Source organism: Glycine max, chromosome 6 (assembly GCF_000004515.6).
Source record: "Glycine max cultivar Williams 82 chromosome 6, Glycine_max_v4.0, whole genome shotgun sequence".
In the NCBI taxonomy this organism is placed as follows: domain Eukaryota; kingdom Viridiplantae; phylum Streptophyta; class Magnoliopsida; order Fabales; family Fabaceae; genus Glycine; species Glycine max.
In genome coordinates this window covers 34300603-34316750 of record NC_038242.2, presented here as the reverse complement: position 1 = coordinate 34316750, position 16148 = coordinate 34300603, and the positions used below count along the sequence as shown (strand labels likewise).

Sequence of the window (16148 nt, the reverse complement as noted above, 5' to 3'; positions counted from 1 at the left end):
AAAAAGAGAGGAGTTGTGTGTCAGTAATTTGAGTCGATGACAAAAGAACAGATAGTTTAGAATGAACTTCTAAAATGATTCCATGATTCAAGTCCACAATATCCTGTACTAACAAAGCAAGGAAATAAAACATATTTTCCTCAAAAACATAGCTAATTGGATTTCTTTATTTAGAGTGGATTAAAATTTATAAGCATTTACAACCATTCTGATCATTTTTTTCTAAAATTAACCAACATCTGATTGTGTGTATTGAGAGGAAACCATGATAGCCAAGATGAGACTTTTGCATACAAAACATAATTTTGCACGAGACATGTTCAAATGTACACTACATTGTCTTGTGAATGACTATAAGTTGGCAAAATTTGCCACAAATTTACAGAATTATCAACTTTGTATAAGGGAAACTAGTGAATCACAAACTAAGTTATGTACTTACCTAAAGTCAGAATGGTTTTCCATTATTGTGGTGAAACAAATGGACCTCCATAGAAACTATATTACATTCACTGTTCACTTCGCCTGATTTTCATGAAGAACATTTGAATTATCAATATGGCAATCAGCAGGTTTCTTAAAGTACCTTAAAGTCAGAATGGCTCTCCATTTTTGTGGTCAGGCAAAAAGATCTCCCCAGAAACTATAGTAAGTGAACACTGGTCACTTTTCCTGATTTTCCTAAAGAACAATTGAATAATGTCATCAACATGTTTATTAGGCTTCACCCTGCAAAAGCAACACAACCCAGTCAGCATATATTTAAAGCAGTTACCGTTTCAAACCAAAATATACAGGACTTACGGATATCTCATGTATGATACATACATTAGAATCATCAATTGTAAGGAACCCAAATTAGAAAATAAGACAAAAGAAAAGAAAGATTTTACTATTTCTTGGTTGCAATAGAATGCATCTTCTCTATCATTCTCCTACCATTTATTTAGCTCTCAAATCCCCTCTCACCAACTAACTACAAAATGTCTTAACTTCTTAACTCCTAACAGCAACGGTTTATTTTCCAGCATTTCTGTTTTCCTTTTTTTTTTCCAGAAAGGTAAAAGATGATATTATAAACAGTTAACCTTGTTAATACTCTGATCATCTCCTTGCGCATGCTCCTCAACTGGTTCATCACCAAGCCCCAAAGACACAACTTCATCACCTGATTTGTGGGCACCATTTTCTCCATGATCTTCACCATCTTTTCCATCATGCTCACCCTGCATCTTGTGAAAAATTTGGAGCTTCAATTATTTCAGTACACTAGCTTACTGACAACTTTTAGACTTAGCCAGAGGAAGACATTGGGCTTTGCTTGGATAGATGGTCTTATACGGCAGATTTTTACTAACCTTATTCATACTTTGATCAACCCTTTGTGCTGGCACCTCAGCTGCAACATCACCATGTTCCAAAGACAAGACTTTATCATCTGATTCGTGGGAATCATCTTTTCTATCATTGTCATCAGCAGCATTATTCTCCTTAGGCTCACCCTGCAATGTTGCAAAGTCCACACCAAACCAACTCATTTACTATTTAAAAAAAAATCACGAATTTGAATTCTCTCATGTTAGTAAGCATCGCGTGCTACAAGATAAGAACTCACAGATGGAAAATTAATGTCAAGTCCTGATATAATTGTTTCCTTTTGTCTCGCATTAGGAGAAAGCTAACAAGAGGGGGGATCCCAATCCAAACAAACCATACATAAAAGAACGAAACTTAAATGTAGTTCTTCGAGTCTTACTGCTCAAATTAGAAGTTTCACCTCAATAATCCATGTAACAAAGGTTTGCATTAAATATCAACATAAGTGATCAAAATAAAACTCTTAATAGAGAACAGCAACAAAAACACCTTAAAAACTACATCTAAGCTTTGTCCTAAATAAAAAACACCCCAAGCTCTCCTTAAAATCTAGACTAAATCTCTAATCAGAGAACATCATCAAAAACACCTTAAAAATTGCATCTAAGTTTTATCCCAACTAAAAACAGCCCAAATCCACGTCAAAATCTTGACCAAAACTCTAACCAAAACACCTTAAAAACCACGTCTAAGTTTTGTCCTAAATGAAAACACCCTAAATTCACCTCAAAATCTTGACTAAAACACTTATTGGAGAACATCATAAAAAAACACCTTAAAAACTGAATAAAAGTTTGGTCCTAAATAAAAACACTCAAATTTAAACTCAAAATCTTGACTAGAACATCATCAAAAACACCTTATGAAACACATCCAAGACTCATACTAAATTAAAACACCCCAAATTCATGACTAAACCATTACCTCTGCCTCCACCGGCGTCATCATCTCCATCCCAAGAGGCGTCCCCTTCATCACGATGGCCGGAAACCGATCAGAATCCCAACCCAAAACCTTGCACAGGGCCATCCCAAACCCTCTGTGCACCCTTTTCTTCATGGTCCTCAAAATCGACATCGAATGCTGAAGAAGTCCAACACAATCCTTAAACCTCTTCCCAGAATTCTTCTTCCCAATGGCACCACAAACCAAGCAGCAAAACAATCCATTCTCATAACACCTCTGGTAGTACCCTCTCAGTTCATGATCCTCTAAGAAGAGCACCAGAAAGAACTCCTCAATCTCCTCGCATTCACTCTCATCATCATCATCATCATCATCATCATCATCATCATAGTTATTAGAAAGAAACTCCTTCAAAGCCTTGCACGCTTTGTGCTGAGCCTGCATTGCCACCAGCCTCTCCTTCTCTTCTGGAGCCACCTCGGGAGGAGGAGAGGCCGAACCGGGCTTGGGCTTGGGCTGGGCCCAACCGGTGGTTGGGCTTGGCTCAGGCCGAACCGGACACGGCCATTCTGGGCCCGGGTCGGGTTGTGAAACATTCTTTTCGGGGGTATTTCTTTTATGCTTCTTTTTCTTCTTGAAGGAGGTGGTGGTGGTGGTGGGGATTGCTGGAGGGAGTGATCTGGTGCGGGCGGGCGCAGGTTGCTGTTGATGAGGACGCGCGTGCCACGTGTGTTGGGGGATGTAGGGTTGCGAAGGTGAGGGAAATGGACGGTGGGTGATGGGGTTTTGTGGCGGTGGGCGTGGAGGGCCTTGGTGCCAGAGATAGTGAAGGTAAATCACTTCGTCTCTTAGCCTCTTTTCATCGTAGGGATCCATCGTGGTTTCTTGGTGTGATGATGGTGTTTTGGTTAATGTGGTTGGTTTTGGCACAAACTCAGAACTTTTCAGTTGTGATCTCAGAAGAAACGATTATCGCACGAGGGATTCTTTTCCAAGTACTATGTTCCGGGTTTAGTCATTTGCCTTTGAAGTTTTAGTTTTTCGACAGAGTTAAACTCGGAACTTTTCAGTTGTGATTTCGGGGAAATATTATATAATTCTTTAATTTCTAAAAAATTTATCAAAATATTTTTAATGATCAATCAAATAAATTTTATTTACTTTCAAGAAACATGATTTTCGAGATTTATGATTCTTGGACATGAAAATTTTTTACTTCTACCAAACATCCATAACTTTTATTTTAGAAAAAACTCATGGAGATGGTGGTAAAGGTTGAAGTATTACTACTTCTTCATCCCAAAATATTGATGTTTCACACAAAACAAGAAAGTAAATATTTCAATAAAATTAATATTTATTAAAGAATAATTTTATTAAAATATCATTGGTCCGGACAATTCACCACTTTTTTTCATTTTTGGTTCATGCAATTTTTTTCCATTTTAATTCTTATAAGATATGTTTGTTTTATTTTTCGTTCTTAAAATATTTTAGATAATACTTTGAACAATAAAATAGTGCTTTGAATAGCAAAAAAAATTAACTAAAGCATTTTAAGAACGAAAAACAAAAGAATCACATTTTGCAATGACTTAAATGGAGAAAAAAATTGCAAGGACGAAAAATAAAAAAAGATTAAATTGCAAGGATAAAAAATGTATTTAATCTCTCTTATTTTTAGTAAATGTATTATTAACCAAGCCGGTCTAGCTCAATCGATTGAACCGGTATGTCAATGTTGTAAGCCCCCTAATACCAATGTTCAATTCCTGCCAATAAAAAGAAATATATGTATTATTAAGTCTTTAAGACAACATTAGTTATTATAAGGCAAAATTAGAATAGATGTTTGAATATCTTAATGAAAGATGAGAACATCGATCAATTTAAATTTTTTTTCAAAGGCTAAAACTATAGTCATTTTGAAACAAAGGGAGTAATTTATTAACATAGGGTAACCTAACTTTATCATGAAAAATTGGAAATTATGGAAATTGTATTTTAATTTTGACCAGAAAATAATTGGTTTAATTATCAATTTAGTATTTTTACCTATTTAGAATGTTCAATTAGGTGCTCCTATTTTTAAAAGTTTTTATTTTTTTTTTTAAATGCTTCAATATGTCCTTTGTGTTTTTCGAAATTTGTACCTTAATATTGTCAATCTCAATTGGATGAAAAAAGGATCTCATTGAGAAATTTTAAAAAATAAAATCTACATTGAGACATTTTTATAAGAGACTTGATGGGAACTTTAAAAAATAGAAGGACTTAATTGAACATTCTAATTCTAAAAAAATAAAAGGCTTAAATACATTTTTATTCCTGTAATTTAGTATTTTTTTCATTTTTGTCTTTGTAATTTTTTTTTTCATTTTAGTTCTTGTAAAACGTGTTTATTTTGTTTTTTTTCCTTAAAATATAGATAACACTTTTTTCACTATTTAAAACATTTTTTTTACTGCTCAAAACATAATATTATTTCATTAACAAACATGAAAACAAACTTTTAAGAAACAAATATTAAGTTCTTTAGATTTGTACTACTAACTAGTATACAAACCCAGTAATGCATGGGTACTTATGATCTTTTAATAAAATAATTAACATTATTTATAAAAACATCATAATGGGATACCATAACTAAATACAATATTTACAATTTATATCATATTTTTTAATGTTAACACTTATATAACTAACTTTATCTTAGGATTATGCTTGACAAAACTAGTTGAATAGGTAGCTAGAAACTAAAAACCTAGCTCATAGCTGACAATGAAAATCTATTTTATTGAATGATAAGTGATTGGTAAAATTATATATTAAAGTAGCTCAAAAATATAAAATTACATAAATGGATGCAAATTTTTTCCTTAAATAGAAAATTAAAAAGGAAATATAATAATAGTTCAAGGACAAAAAGAAAATAAATATAGAAAATTTAGAAGTTAGAAGTTAGTATTTTAAAAAATACTACTTCAAATAGTGTCTAAAAAAATGTTAAAAGCTACTAGACAAAATTTGTTTATCAAACAATCAAATAAGTTTTTTAAGTAATAAAAAAGTTAAATACTAATTAAAATGTTTTGTCAAACACATTCTAATGAGATGTTAAATATTAATATTATATAAGTATAGAATAGCACTTAAAAATAACATGATTAATTAATAAATAAATTCCATTCAAATAAAGTTTAAAATTAAACATGCAAAATAAAAAATGTGTTTATTATATTTTACTAAACACTTCTTTATACATCATATTTTTAATAATTGAAACTGGATTATTATCTTCATCACATATTAATACTTTTGATCCCCACTTATATTTAACACACGAGAGACTACAACATAAAGTTGTTCATGGGAAAACACGGATCTTGGCAAAAAAATCTCCCACTTTCTATAAACTTTGATCTTGATTTTTATTTATTGTCATCGTAAAACAAGCAATAAGAGAAAATTGCTTCCTTTGAAACTTGAATGGAGTCAATCAATTTGCTTAAAGGAAGTGGTGCAAGGGCATATAACCTTCGTGGTGGCTCAAATTCATTTTTTTAATGAACATTTTTTGTTGGAATGCTATAGGCTTAGCTAATGATGACGTTAGGTGGGTGTTGCATGATCTTTGTGCATCACGTTAGCCATCTTTGGCTTTTGGACCAGGCTCGGTCTCAATCTTTTTGAATTTAATTCTGTTTGTAAATATTTCTTTTATAATTTAAAATTTATAAAACATATTATTTATATTAGTTTTGTGTGTATAAAATAAAATATTTGTTGTATTCTGTTTTGATTTTTTAAAGTAACAAGATTCTTGTTTTGTTAAACTTAGTGGTTAGTTTCAATTATTTGATTTGTTGAATTTTTTTTTAAGATATTATAAGTGGGATTGTGTTTATAAATATCTCTCTCTAAGTCAAAAGACACAAGTAGAAAAAATATTTTTTTGAGAGAAGCGTGTAGAATGCTTGGGATCGTTTCGCTGCACGCACACCGTCACCGTCACTATGAATAGCTGGATAGCTTTACGCGCTTCAACCCAGACTATTCAAAATTTTCTCCCTGAAATTATTTTTCTTTGTGCTTATTGGATGTTGCATTGCATTGTTAATCTATGTTATGTCATATTTTAAAGTTACTTAAAATTTAGTTTAAGGCTAAATCTTCTTCTCATTTATTCCTTTTATTTTACTTAGCCTTGGAGAGAAAAATCTACTTATTATGCTCCATGAAAAATATTTTTATTATATTATTTCATTTCTTTAAAGTTTAAATTAGTGGGAGATTGTTGAAAAATATTTTCTTATAATTTAAAATTTAAAATTAAAAAATATTTTCTTTATCAATTATGTTTTGTACATATAAAATGCTTTTAGAATTAGTTTCTTTGAAAAACTAAAATCATTCTACTACTTTTATTTCTATATTTTAGGAAGCTATCTTTTATTTGGTCAATTTCCTTGGTGAACGTTACAAGTCTTTATTGTTTGACTTTTATTTTCTATTTTTTGAGGTTATTGTTGCAAGTATTTTGACTGGTTTCTAGCTCCTTGCTAAAAATAAATAAACAGGTAAAAACATAGCACACAAAGTAATAAAATGAACATAACTGAAACAATAGATATTTTACATATCTCTTTACTAAATTGTATTATTATTTAAAATATGTTTTAGGAGTATGACATATGTGTTAGGAGAAGGTCAAGTGAAGCTAGAGTTATCTTCAAGAAATTTTCTTCTTTTAGATGGAGTCTATCACATTTATGATATTAGGAAAAATTTAATAAGTACATTTTTGTTAGTCCAACAAGGGTACAAGGTTGTTTTTGAGTCCAATAGAGCTGTTATTACTAGACAATGTGTTTTTATTGGTAAAAGTTACATTTGTGATGGTTTGTTTAAGTCAAATCTTATGCCTCTTTCTATTAATAAAATATCTAACATTTCTTCTTTTGTTGCAAATGTTGAATGTTCTAATATGTGGCATGCTAGGCTTGAACATGTAAATTTGAATTCTATCAAAAGAATGATGCATCTTAATCTTATTTTTAAAGCTTATATTGATTTAAAACAAAAATGTGAAAAATGTATTCAAGCAAAACAACCTAGTACTACATGTATTGAAAGAGAAACTAACTTGCTTTAATTGGTTCATAATGATGTATGTGATAGTAATGATGTGTAAACACATGGTGATAAGAGATACTTTATTACTTTCATTGATGATTTCTCCAAATATTGCTATGTGTATTTAGTTAATCACAAAAATGAGTTGTTTGATAAGTTAAAAGTATATAAAATAGAAGGAGAAAATCAATTAGAAAGAAAAATTAAAATTTCGCATTCTGATAGAGGTGGGGAATACACATTTTTAGACATGAGTAATTTATGTGAAATGCATGATATTATTCATGAAGTGACATCTCTGTATGCTCCTCAATCTAATGGTATCGCGGAAAGAAAGAACCGTACCTTGTTTGATATGGTAAATGTTATGCTTGTAAGTCCTGGTTTGCCAAAAAATATGTGAGGTGAAGCTTTATATTCGGCATGTCATATTCTTAATAGGGAAACTTATAAAATTTTGAAAAAAAACCCTTATGAGCTAAGGAGAAAAAGAGAACCAAATCTGAAATATCTTAAAGTGTGAGGGTGGTTGGTTTCTTACCGATCTCCCTCCTGGTTGTAAAGGTATAGGTTGTAAGTGAGTTTTCCGAAAGAAATTAAGAACTGGTGAATCTATAAAAAAATGTAAGGCAATACTTGTTGTGATTGGTTGTAAGCAAATAGAAGGTGTAGACTTCTTTGATACATATTCTCATGTTTCTAAAGTTACTACTATTAGAGTTTTAATTGCACTTGCTTATGTTTTTAATTTGGAAATTCATTAAATGGATGTAAAAACTATTTTTTTAAATGATGAATTAGAAGAAGAAATTTATATGAGCCAACCTAAAGCCTTTGTAGAACTCGGTAAAGAAAAGAAAGTTTGCAAACTTGTTAAATCTTTATATGGTTTGATCAAGTTGTTCTTTCATATGGTTTTCAAATCAATAATAGTGATAAATGGTGTATGTGAAACAATTTAATGATATTGGACGTATCATTTTATGTTTGTAAGTGGATGATGTATTGATATTTGGTAGTAATGTGCATTTCTTAAATGATGTGAAGTTTTTCTTTTCTAATAATTTTGATATGAAGGACCTTGGTCTTGTAGATGTGATTTTGGGTATTAAGCTTATAAAGAAAAATGATGGCATGATTTTAACCAAATCACATTATGTTGAAAAGCTATTGAAGACGTTTAATTATTTTAATGTGAAACCTATTTCTACTCCTTATGACTCATCCATTAAGTTAAAGAAAATTTTGAGTAAATGAATTTCTTCTCATAAATATTCTCAAATTATTAGTTCTTTATTGCATTTGACAAACTTCTCTAGATTTGACATTGCATATGAGGTTGGTAGATTAGGAAGGTATACTAATAATCTGGATCATTCTCATTGGACTGCATTAGAAAGGGTTTTTAGATACTTAAAGGAACCATTGATTATGACATTCATTAGACATGTTTTCTTGTTGTTATTGAGGGATTTAGTTATACAAATTGGATTTCTAATTCTGATGAAACAAAATCGACAAGTGGTTATGTCTTTACTTTAGCTAGTGGTGTAGTATCATGAAAATCTTATAAATAAATTATTATTTCACGTTCTACCATAGAAGCAAAAATTATTGCTTTAGATATTGCTACTAGTGAGGTTGAGTTTCTTAAAATTTGTTTTGTGATTTGCCATTGTTGAATAAGCATATACCTCCATGAATGAAGTTCAGTAGGTAATAACGAAATTGTTTGTTGACTAAAGTACACCAAAATAATTTTATATCTTTATTTTAGCTGGTGGTGCTGTATCATGAAAATCTTCTAAACAAACTATTATTTCATGTTCTACCGTGGAAGCGAAAATTATTGTTTTAGATACTGCTACTAGTGAGGCTGAGTTTCTTAAATTTTGTTATGTGATTTACCATTGTTGAATAAGCTTATATACCTCTTGTGAATGGAGTTCAACGGGTAACAATAAAATTATTTGTTGACTAAAGTACACCAAAATAATTTTTGCGAAGTTGTCCTGCTTTTCATTCCTATGAAGATGTGTATTATAAATTGTGACAATATTAAGGTTGAGGTATTTATATATATGTATTTTTTTGGTATAAAAAAATACCTCTTAATAAATCCGATGACAATTATTGTAGGGGTGGGGGTCACAAACTACTCTTTGAGGATTCACCTAGTGAGTGTGATGGTGGGGCCGCCACTGTAAGATGTGGGTTAATTTCTAAGTGACACTTACGAAACAAGATACATGCGCAAGGCTGTGTAACGCGCAACCACTAATTAGAGACTAAATGAACACCAATATTGTAAGGATTGTGTACTAAAGTCTAGTTAAAAAAGGTGTAGTTCAAGATAATTAAGTCTCTATATTTTTCTCGGGTGGAAATTCATAAACATTAGGTATAAGGCTCACACCCCCGAAAGGTTATATTGAAATACAATATCACATGCCACATCTTTTATGTTTCTATACAAATTGTGTTTTCTAAAATATTTTAAAATTTTAAATTATGTAGGGGAATGTTAGTAAATATTTATTTTATAATTTAAAATTTATAAAATATATTACTTACATTAGTTTTGTTTTTACAAAATAAAATATTTTTATTTTATTTTGATTTTTTAATCTAACAAGATTTTTTTGTTAAGCTTAGTGGTTATTTCCAACTATATTTGGTTTGTTGAGATTTTTTTTCTCCTCCACATCGCACATTGGGAGTAACATCCAAAAGGTGCTACAAGTAGAAAAACAATTTGTATTTTTCTCTAAATTTTTTCTCTTCCTTTTCTTATAAATTATTTTTTTAGAGCAAGAACATTGGTATTTAAAAGGTTGAAGGATCCTCTTGCTACACACGATCAAAACCAACGATTGTCGTATCTTGAGAGAAGAGAGCAATTAGATTTTCTTGTCAGTGCAATTAGGACGTTTTCCCTCATTGCACTCAAGATAGTGTTTGCGTGCTTCAACCTAGGCTATTTAAAATTTCTCCCTTAAAATTGTTTTCCTTTGTGTTTATTGTATGTTATATTACATTGTTAATCTATGTTCTGTCATATTCTAAAGCTACTTTGCTACTATTGTTTTTATTATTTAATTGAAGGCTTTACATCTTGTTGAAGTTAATTCTAGACAGAATTTAGCGCCTAACCTTTGGTGCATTTGTGATGCTTCTCTTTCTCCAATTGTTATTTCATCTACTAATCAGAGTGTCATGTTTTAGTTGTGTAATTCAACAATGACAATTTTTTTTTGTTGCCATTGTGTATGCTCCACCAAGAATTTTCTCCATTCAACACCACCACCACCTCACCCTCCATGGAAACACAACCAAAGCAACCCTTATTAGAATCTCTACTCTAAAACCCATAAAGATTTTACTAAAGTAAGGAAAGGTGAAAACAAGAAATTTTGTTATTACCGATGAACAAAATCCGTTGGTAATTAGGTTTTATCAACGGATTTTCGACGGACAAAATTTCATCAATAATATTTTCATAGGTTACTGACAAATTTTTACCGACATAATTATTGATAATTTTGGCTATAAAAATAATCGCCCAACTTTTTTGTATAAAATTATTGACAGATTTTTTCTTGGAAAATTACCAATAGATTTTTCCATGGAAAATTACCTATGAATTTTCTGCAGAAAATTACCAAAGGATTTTTCCTTGAAAAATTACCTACAAATTGCAAAGTGAGAAATTTTCAAAAAATTTGTCCATGCAAAATTACGAATATAATTTTGTTTAGTAACAAATATTTATTATGTTTGTAACTTAATTATAAATTTAATAGTTTATTTATATATAAAAAATAACAATATAATTAAATTCAATTTAAGAAATGCCTTCTTAAAATCAAAATATAAATGAAATTAATGAAGTGATTTTAATAATTTATAAGATTCAATAAAGTGCCTCCTCAAAAGCCTTCTTGACAACATTTGATGTGCAGTGAGCAAAGTATAATTTGCTATTGGCACCCTATTTTGTTAAAGGGCTACCATTCTTGTTAAATTGAATGTCACTCACAAGGACTTTCTCCGATCTTAAATATAAGAAAAAATTATTCACGCTAACTAACAAAATTAGTTAATTATTTTTAATTACTCTAATTTCAATTAAATTTTTTTTCTTATCTTACCTTTTATTGGAACTTGGTATCACGAATAAAAAAAAGCCATTAGAACTAAAATCTCAATTAAATGAAGGATACTTTAGAGATAATGTCATTAAATGAGATAAAATTACCTAAAATTTATCATATTTGAGAACAAAAAATGTGTTTCTTTCTTATATTTAAGATGGGAGTACCACGTTACAAGAATTGAACATATAATTGCACAATATATTATGGTATAACAAAAAAGGAAATACTTTACAAGGCATCAAAACTCAACATAAAAACATTTGGAAACTCAATCCAACTACAACATGAAACAGTATGTCAACCCCTCTTTGGGTGTAAGTGGGGAGGAAGAATTCTTCAAGCAACTATGGAAATTAAAGCCCCCATCTAAGGTAAAAGGATTTGTCTTGAAGTTATGCTATAATAGGCACTGGCGGATGCATGTTATCTGGTGTGAAGGCAATTGCTCCCATTAGATTTTTTTATTTGTTAATGTATATAAAAAAAAATTGTCCCCATAAAAAATTATATATTATTCCCATTGGATTTTTTTAAACATAAAGTCCAAACAAATATAAGACATTCAATACAAAAACTACCTCTCACTCCCTCTGACCCTCCTAATTCTTAAAACGGTCGAACACCATCGTCTCTCACCCTAAATTACTTTGTCACTCACTTACATTTTTTTATTCATTTTCCCTAAATCTAATTAGATATAATTCCTAAACTTATTCAATTATTCATATTCACAGAATCACGGTGGTCTCACTCAGACGTATGTGCTGTGTGCATTGTTAGCATTGGGGTCTTTGCAAAGTTGCGGTTTTTGCGAAATTGCGGTAAGACTTTGATAAAAAAAAAAAAGATAATCTTTTACTCTTTTCAAATTTTTAATACAAGTTATTGATGATGCTTAACATAGTGTAGGGGGTTTTATTTGTAAGCAATAGGGAGATTAGCTTTATTCTATTCTTTTTTTAACCTTAATTAGCTTCTTTTTTTTTGTGTAGTGTGCTAAAAATGAAGAAATTTTCAAAAAGAGATTCCAACACACCATTAGAGTCATCTATGAAAAAAAGATTCTTAGAAGTTGATTTGGAGGAAAATCTTCTTGTTGATTCAGGAGAAAGGAAACAAATATCATGTTAACATCCTCATGATCGAGATAACATCCGAAGAGCTTATTTGGAAAAAGGACCTTGTCAACCAAGAGAGCATAATTTTTCAAAACTACAATTTGGGACTCTATTTCGAAATCCTGATTGGTTTTTGGAATTTAACAATTGGTTGAAATATCGTGTATCAAAAGATATTGCATTTTGTTTGTATTGTTATCTTATGAGACTCGACATTGGAGATCAACAAATTAATTTTCGGAATTTAGATTATTTACATTTCAAAACTTTAGATTTTTTTATCCTGATATTATATATTGTGTAATACCTTATAATATTTTACTTTCGAAACCTAGCTCTCTTGCTTCCTTTTTCAACTTATTTTCAATCACATTTCTTTCCTCCGTATATTTCCATATCTCAATGTGTATATTGATCACTCTAAAATTTGAAACTGCAACAAATCTTTGAAAAATATCTACTAAGTCATTTATAATGTACTTCATTTTTTTTTATTAGAGATGAACATATACACTAAATATATTAATTAATTTGAGTACTCAATATAAAATTTATAGTTGATAAACTAGAGGTAGGTATACTAGACACCATTGCATGATAAACCTTAATGTAAAGGACAATATGAGCCAAAGCAGATATTGACCAAGTTTGGAATTACCTATATCATAAGCAGATATTAAGATCATGATTAAGTAAAACTAGGTTCAAGTAGTAGAAGAGCACCTATATATATTATGAAAGGGAGAAGGCAGAGTTTCATATACACTATAACATTGCTTGTAGCATTTTTATGTAGTAGAAGAGTACCTTGACACGTTGAAATCCAATTAGAAGAGAGATTAAGTAAAAGGAAATTATCATATATGCCTCTCAACCACAGTTTATAGCAATATAGAAGCAAAGGTTGTAAGAACATATTCCACAGAAATAAAAAAACTTAACACCAAAATGAAAGGGAGAAACTGCTCTTCGTGATTGCAGACCAAGTACTATATACAACAGTTTGAAGGCCAATACAAATGGTCTCGTGTCAACAAAATGGCCAAAACAGAAAAAGTCACCCAACAGATGACAATTAAAAAACAAGATGCAATTGAACAGTAGCCAAATAATGTGTCATGTATCTTTTTACTTTTCTACTTTGGAGTGTAAATTCAATCGCGGTTAAACAACAGTGACAGGAAACAAAAAGCACTATATCACTATAGTTTTATAGTAGCTAAACTTTTTTTTATTTTTAATTAGTGAAAGTTTTGAATTGTTATTTAGTTAGGTTACACCCTAATACCCTATAACTAACTAAAAATGCTTTGTACATTTAGTGACCACCAAGCTAATAGCAACACACCATCAAAAGACTAAATTGAACCATAAGTCCATAACTAGTGCACTGCCAGTGACACGACAACAACTTCACAAATTCTACCATCACATATTAACAGTATTAGATAAAAAATCAAACGGATAAAATATAGAATACTAGAATACTGCACAGTCTTTTCCAAATTATGTGTGTGAAATGTTCACTTAGTAAAAGAAGAAGAAATAACTCGTTATGAAAGCAAATTAAAAGCTAAAAAAATGACAATCAAATCAGTTTTAATTGAGGCACCATTGCAAAAACAGCATCTCTAAGAACATCGTTAAATTGCAAACTCTATTATAAATCAGATTATAGAGATAATATTGAATTGAGAAAGCAGAGAATCATAATCGAAACAATTAACAAGTAACATATTATTATCGAAGCAAACTCGAAGTATCGTTATGGTGTCACTGCGCAGAAATTTCCTTCGTGAAAAGCAAAACTGAGAAAAAAAAATTGAGGAGGTTGTGGTGTTGCAGCTTCAAATTCAATATAGTGAATAAATAATTAAAATGTTATAAGCAGTATTTTAAATGAAAGGTTAATTAGACTATAAAGATAATATTTAATTGAGAAAACAGAGAATCATAATAAAAACAATTATCGAAGCAAACTCAAAGTACCGTTATGGAGTGAATCTCCTTTATGAAACACACATAATGTCACTGTGCATAAATTTCTCGAATTGAAGCACAACGAGCACGACGAAGCTTCTAACCTCATTTTTACTTCAGAAGAAAAGAAGGGATTAGAAAAAAAAAAAAAAACCCTAGAAAACTAGGAACAGGCAAAGATGAAAAGAGAGATTGATAGGGCTTATCGATGAAATTGGATATTAAAAGGGTGACAAAGAGAGAGGGAACACAATGGAATAAGCGAAGCGAAAGAAGAGAAGAGAGTAAGCGTAAGTTGGGGGCTTGCGTGAATCCCTTCTTCAGAAATGAATTTTACGTTTGCTTGAATCGCTTCTCAGCTCAAAGTGAGAATGGGGGAATTTCTTTGGGAAACCAGCAACTCGTGTATTCTATATTTTAAGTAGACGGGTGAAAATGTCTTGCAATTAAAAATTAAAAAATGCTCTCCCTCTTCTCCTCTCCCTCGTCCTTTTTCGTCCTTCTTCTCGTGCTGTCAAGAGCCCGCCTTTGGTGTCGTCATTTGCTCTTTGCCGCCAATCCTCACCACCGCCGTCTGTCATTGTGGTCATGAGTGTTTGTCACTTTATTTTTGTTTGTTTTAGGATTACTACAATTCTATCGTCAAGATTGGGAATGCTTATAATACATACCGAATGATAATCCATATTTATTATAAGGATTGAAAATTCGTGTAATTCATGTAAATTGTTGTATAATTTATATAAATTATTAATTCGTATGATTATTTTTTTTTTATAATTTATTAAATAATAATTGAAATTTTTTTATTATTTAAAAATAATTAATATTTTTGTTGTATATTTTTAATGTGTTTTTATTTAATTAATTATATTTTTTTTGAAGTTGATTTTTAATAAATAATTTATTCAATAAGTAAATGATTTAAAAAAAAAATTTATTTAAAAATGAATGTATAACTATTATTGTTATTTATTTATTTTTAAAATATAAGTAATTTAATTATATTTGCTATTTAAAATATTTTTTCTATAAATTTGTTAAATATCATAAATTCTAAATTTTTATTAGTATATATTTCTCAATTTACTCTAATAAGAAAATTTAAATTTGTTTTTAGTATTAAATATTTATATAAATAGTGTTTGGAAGTATAAAATTAAAATTTCTTCATTTGCTTATAAATATTTAAAAGTATTCAAATACTAATTTGTAAAAAAAATGACATAGTCATTTATAAGAAATAAAAAATAAAATTGTACTTAGATTTTGGTCATTAATTTAAGTTTACTATAATTAGTGATGTGAAGTCTATAAATTTTAGAAAAGAATTTCTATATTCATTTATGAATATATAAAAGTATTAAAAAAGTTATTTAAAAAATAATAAAATATTTATTCATGAATTATTAAATAGTAATTGATTCAAGTATTATTTGAATGATGACATTAATTGTTATTACTGTTTAAATGT

General features: G+C 29.8%; 1 protein-coding gene and 1 long non-coding RNA gene across 3 annotated transcripts; both read right to left on the bottom strand.

Annotated features, from left to right (window-relative positions):
- Positions 1 to 284: 284 nt before the first annotated feature.
- LOC102666876 (uncharacterized) lies at positions 285 to 3334 on the bottom strand. 2 transcript variants are annotated; one of them, XM_006582060.4, is made up of 4 exons: positions 2302 to 3334; positions 1359 to 1502; positions 1089 to 1232; positions 285 to 729 (listed from the first exon to the last, which is right to left on the bottom strand). In XM_006582060.4, exons 1-4 carry the CDS (start codon positions 3157 to 3159, stop codon positions 718 to 720), a joined length of 1158 nt encoding a protein of 385 aa, XP_006582123.1. In that variant the 5' UTR covers positions 3160 to 3334; the 3' UTR covers positions 285 to 717. The 2 variants fall into 2 exon arrangements, with proteins under 2 accessions (XP_006582123.1, XP_006582124.1); XM_006582061.4 differs by having other exon boundaries at positions 1089 to 1226.
- A 10066-nt stretch (positions 3335 to 13400) lies between these two features.
- On the bottom strand, positions 13401 to 15480 carry LOC121174964 (uncharacterized). The gene is made up of 2 exons (XR_005891792.1): positions 14684 to 15480; positions 13401 to 14502 (listed from the first exon to the last, which is right to left on the bottom strand). It is a non-coding gene; the product is annotated as an uncharacterized lncRNA (long non-coding RNA).
- Between the last annotated feature and the right edge of the window lie 668 nt (positions 15481 to 16148).

What these genes read in the sequence shown, in the direction of transcription:
- LOC102666876 (XM_006582060.4), bottom strand. Translation starts at nt 3,159, where the DNA reads ATGGATCCCTACGATGAAAAGAGGCTAAGAGACGAAGTGATTTACCTT. An exon ending in TGACGCCGGTGGAGGCAGAG is followed by an intron (nt 1,503 to 2,301) that starts GTAATGGTTTAG and finishes GCAACATTGCAG; the next exon opens with GGTGAGCCTAAGGAGAATAA. An exon ending in TTGATCAAAGTATGAATAAG is followed by an intron (nt 1,233 to 1,358) that starts GTTAGTAAAAAT and finishes ATTTTTCACAAG; the next exon opens with ATGCAGGGTGAGCATGATGG.